This window comes from Orycteropus afer, unplaced genomic scaffold (assembly GCF_000298275.1).
Source record: "Orycteropus afer afer isolate SDZICR_OR568_19922 unplaced genomic scaffold, OryAfe1.0 scaffold00067, whole genome shotgun sequence".
NCBI classification, from domain to species: Eukaryota; Metazoa; Chordata; class Mammalia; order Tubulidentata; family Orycteropodidae; genus Orycteropus; species Orycteropus afer.
Genome location: NW_006921654.1, coordinates 3,523,203 through 3,527,973, shown reverse-complemented (window position 1 = coordinate 3,527,973; position 4,771 = coordinate 3,523,203). Strand labels below are relative to the sequence as shown.

General features: G+C 58.8%; 1 protein-coding gene across 1 annotated transcript; it reads left to right on the top strand.

Annotated features, from left to right (window-relative positions):
• The first annotated feature begins 1,371 nt into the window (after positions 1–1,371).
• On the top strand, positions 1,372–2,580 carry B3GNT9 (UDP-GlcNAc:betaGal beta-1,3-N-acetylglucosaminyltransferase 9). Its single transcript, XM_007940237.1, has one exon. It carries the CDS (start codon positions 1,372–1,374, stop codon positions 2,578–2,580), a length of 1,209 nt encoding a protein of 402 aa, XP_007938428.1.
• Positions 2,581–4,771: the final 2,191 nt, after the last annotated feature.

The window sequence follows — 4,771 nt, the reverse complement described above, 5'->3', positions numbered from 1 at the left end:
CAATCTCCTACCTGGATCCTAGATCAAACACTTTGCTCATGAGCTTACTCCAGGAATGTCCCAAGTGGACCCAATCCTCGTCAGCTCAGTCTGGGCTGGAGCCCAGCATGGTCACTTTTACCTGTGAGAGCCTATGTTGGTCTGAGACATTGGGGACTAGGGAGCCCAGAACCAAACTCGGGCCTGGCCCCTGGTCCTTTAGCCCCTGGGGAGACAGGGAGACAGCTTCAAGTGATTACCAGTGAAGGTAAAGTGGACAGGATTGGCCCACTGTCCTCCATTCCCATGGGTGGGTGGGGCGAGGGGCAAAGAAGGACAGAGCAAAGAGCCTTGGACTGAATTCTAGAAGACCTGGGGCACTGCTGTTACCTTCTGCCGGTGTAACCCTAGGCAAGGCATGCAGCTCCCTGAGGACCAGTGTTCCCACCTGGGCGCGAGCAATGCGAACCCCTTCCAGAGTTGTAAGAATTAATAAGTAGTCTAGTTTGTGTGTGTTTGGTGGGGAGCACGGTAGCGCCTGGAATGAGGAGGCAGCCATGTGGCCGGGGGCAGTTACTGGACCCTGCCTGGTAGAACCAGGGATGTGATGAGCTGAGGTGAGAAGCTCCGAGGACGCAAGGATGGTGGCGTGGGACCCACATCGATGCCTCGGGGCTCCTGGCAGCCTGGGCCTCGCCCCACTCCAGAGAGGCTTCTTCCAGCTCCTCCGACAAGGCTGGTTTGAGAAGCCTGAGTCCGCGCTGAACCCCAAACTCGCCGCCCTCGGGCCTTCCCAACGAAGAGTCGCCCCTGAGGAGAATCCCTCTCAGGGGTTAGCCCTTACTCCAAGACGCGGCTCCTGGAGCCTGGGCGGAGCTGAGCACAGATGTCCGAGCGCGCACAGCTGGAAGGTCACGTGGCTGCGGTCCCGGGCCCCCCCCCCTTCCTGCCAACGCTGCATTTGGCCCAGGCCCCGTCCATGGCCGCCCCTGGGACCCCGCTCTGAGCCCCCGAGGCCCCGGCATCCGGGGCCCGCGCCGCGCCGCTCCGGAGGGCCAAACGTGAGTGTTGGGATTCCATGGTGCGGCGTGGGGGAGGGGTGAAGGACTAGGGACCCGGGGAGGGCGGGGCAGTAGGGCCGAGGTTCCCTGCGTCTCTCAGCCCAGGCTTGGGGGCACCGGTCTGGGCCAGGGCTGAAGGTGGGGGTTTGGATACAGCAGGAACCGCTTTCCATCCGGGCAGGAGTATCAGGACCCAGAGAAGAACTACAACAGGGGAGACCCCTAGGCGTGGCCTCCGCCCCCTCCTCTCAGGGAGGCGGGGCCGAGAGCCCCTGCCAAGCTCCCCTAACAGCGTTTCTCCGCAGGGGGCGCCGGCGCTGGCCGAGCCAACATGCGGCGGAGGCTGCGCCTACGTGGGGACGCGGCGCTCACGCTGCTCCTTGGCGTGGCCCTTGGCCTCCTACTTTATGCGCAGCGCGACAGCACGGCCCCAACGACGAGCGCACCGCGAGCGCTAGGGAAGGCGGCGCGGAAGCCCACTCTAGTGACCCGCGCATTCCAGGCACCGGACGCTAGCGCAGCACCCCCGGCCTACCAAGAAGACACGCCTGCCCCGCCAACGCCCACCGGACCCTTTGACTTCCGCAGCTACCTGCGCGCCAAGGACCAGCGGCGCTTCCCGCTGCTCATTAACCAGCCGCATAAATGCCTCGGTAGGGGCGCGCCAGGCGGAGGACCCGACCTGCTTATCGCTGTGAAGTCGGTGGCTGCAGATTTTGAGCGGCGCCAAGCGGTGCGCCAAACGTGGGGTGCTGAGGGCCGAGTGCAGGGGGCGCTTGTGCGCCGTGTGTTCTTGCTGGGCGTGCCCAGGGTCGCGGGCCTGGACGGAGCGGACCCTGAGGTGGCGGGCACGCGAGCACACTGGCGCACCCTGCTGCGCGCCGAGAGCCGTGCCTACGCGGATATCCTGCTCTGGGCCTTCGATGACACTTTCTTCAACCTAACGCTCAAGGAGATCCACTTTCTGGCTTGGGCCTCAGCCTTCTGCCCCGACGTGCGTTTTGTTTTTAAGGGCGATGCCGACGTGTTTGTGCACGTGGGAAATCTGCTGGAGTTCCTGGCGCCTCGGGATCCGGCACAGGACCTGCTTGCAGGTGACGTGATTATGCAGGCTCGGCCAATCCGCGTGCGGGACAGCAAGTACTACATCCCCGAGGCAGTGTACGGCCTGCCTGCCTACCCTGTCTACGCAGGTGGTGGTGGCTTTGTCCTTTCCGGGGCCACGCTGCACCGCCTTGCCGGTGCCTGTGCCCAGGTTGAGCTCTTCCCCATCGACGATGTCTTCCTGGGCATGTGTCTACAGCGCCTGCAGCTCACGCCCGAGCCTCACCCCGCTTTCCGAACTTTTGGCATCTCCCGGCCTTCGGCTGCACCACACCTGCGTACCTTCGACCCCTGCTTTTACCGAGAGCTGGTCGTGGTGCATGGGCTCTCGGCCGCTGACATCTGGCTTATGTGGCGCCTGTTGCACGGGCCGCGCGGGCCAGCCTGTGCGCATCCGTGGCCTGCTGCTGCAGGGCCCTTCCGATGGGGCCCCTAGGCACCCATCACTGCCCAAGTGGCCTAGGCTCCCCACACAGAAGTTGGTGGGAGCTTGAAGGGAAGGTTTACCAGATGGTGAGATATTGCCCTATATGCGGTCCTTACCCAGGAAGGGGAGAGGAGTTCTGGATCCAGCCCCAGACAGCAGGGTGTAGTCTCCACAGGGCCCCAAAGAATGGAGGTTGAACTCCTGCTGGCCCACCGTATGGGGAGCTGGTCTGGGACCTAACAGCAAGTGACATAGGGCTGAGGTGACAGACATGTTTGGTATTCCTATTAAGTGTGTGCTTTGGGAGTAGGTGGCAAAGGGTCCTTGTGCCACCTTACTCTGATCTGGGACCCCTGGAATGATGCAGGAGAGGTCTTTATCAAGGCTGGGTTCCACCTAGAGGTGTAGGGACCCAGCATCTTGCCACCACTCACCCAGGAGACACAAGTTATGCTTCCCACTTGTCCCTCCAAATTGCATTCCCAGCTCTGTGCAGCTCTGTGGATCTCCCCTTCCCAGGTCTACTTGCCTGAAGCCATCCCCTCCTGGGTTCTGGTGTGGCTGACACATGAGGCATAGAGCCACACACAGGGACAAGTGAGTGCATGGTCCCACCTAGTCTGTCCCCACCTCCAATTACCCATGGTAACTGGGTAACAAGAACCTCTTCAAAGACATGTCAGTCTATTACTAGAGGACAAGGAGCCAAGGGCCCTTTCCCCTAAAACTCTCCCACCATAAATTTTACCATATTCCTCAACCACTCCCCTTTCTCAACAAAAAAACTAACACCATCACACTTATTTTAGTACAAACATCCTAGCAACAGCACACGGTGGGCAGCTGCTGAGGGCATAGGTGCTTTATTTGAGAAAGGTACGGACAGGGATGAGGAAGGTTGATGGAACAGTCCTGGCTGCCCCTGACAGTGGGATGTGCGGGGGGTGGGGGGGTGTCTCTGGCCAGGCCACAGTCCACATGGGAAGACACGTCAGTCACAAAGTCATGGGAGTGCCACGCAAGCCTGGCTGTTGGCCCAGGAACCACAGGCGCCTGGGGCAGGTCCCCTGCACATTCATCATTAGACTATACAGGATGAGGCTGTACATGAGTTAATTACAAAAGAGTCGTATTTACAAAAATATGTACACACATTTGAAAAACTCACAAAATTGTCATCTATGTATCACAAGTTGCTAGACCAAAATATTAAAAATGGGATAAAATTATACATTTCTCTTCTTCATTCTTTTCAAAAGGATGACTATTTTTAAAGCACATATGCTACCTTCCTTAGCAAGACCCATGAAGAGACAGAGCAGACCCAGCCTTCTTCGAGCCCCCAGAGGCCTTGAGCCAAGAACAGGCCTTGCCAGGGGCCACTCACTGTCCAGGGAGCCAGCCCTCAGTGCATCACAGAATGCTAAAACACAACCAAGGGAAGAAGATGTCTTTGGCAAAAACTTTGGCATCAAACAAAAGAGGCAAGCAATGGAAACATGCAGCCCCGCAGCCGGTTTGGGCAGAGCAGGGGGCACTGGCGACTGTGAAGGCTGGCTCTCAGAGGGGAGGGGACCAGGTCTGAGCACATTCCCGGAGGGTAGAAAGTTGTGTTTCAACCACTTCGGTGTGCCTACTGGGCCTGGCAAAGAGTCGTGCAAGAAAGGGACAAGGAAGGGCAGGTGGGCCAGATGGGCCCCAGCCAGCTCAAATAACTAAAGTGGATGTAGTGCAAACGTCACAACCAAGTACTACAGACATGCTACCTGCTTGCTTTAAGGGTCACGTGGCAATGTGTGGTCCAAGGCAGGACTCTTTGTTCTCATCTCCATGTCTTGTCCTGAGCCACAGCATGAGCCCAAGTTTTCCCAATGTGTGAGGGGCAGGACTGACGGAGCCTGCCTCCTCCTGTTAGTCAAGAGCTCCTGAGTCCAGGGATCAAAGCTCAGAGTTTGTGCTTCTCTTTGAAGTCTGTGTCCCCTGCTGGTTGGTGCCTGCAGGCTGAGGACGGACAGAGGAATAATCTGGGCCCTTACCCTGCCGCAGACCACCATGCTCAAGCCTCATTCCAGAGTATCCCAACAGCCCTTGAACACTAGCAGAGTGGCCAAGAAAACCCACAGGGTTGCACATTGAGGCCCACTGAGCAGGGATCCAGTGCACAGTTCCACAGGGCACAGGGGCATGTGTGAGGGTGTCC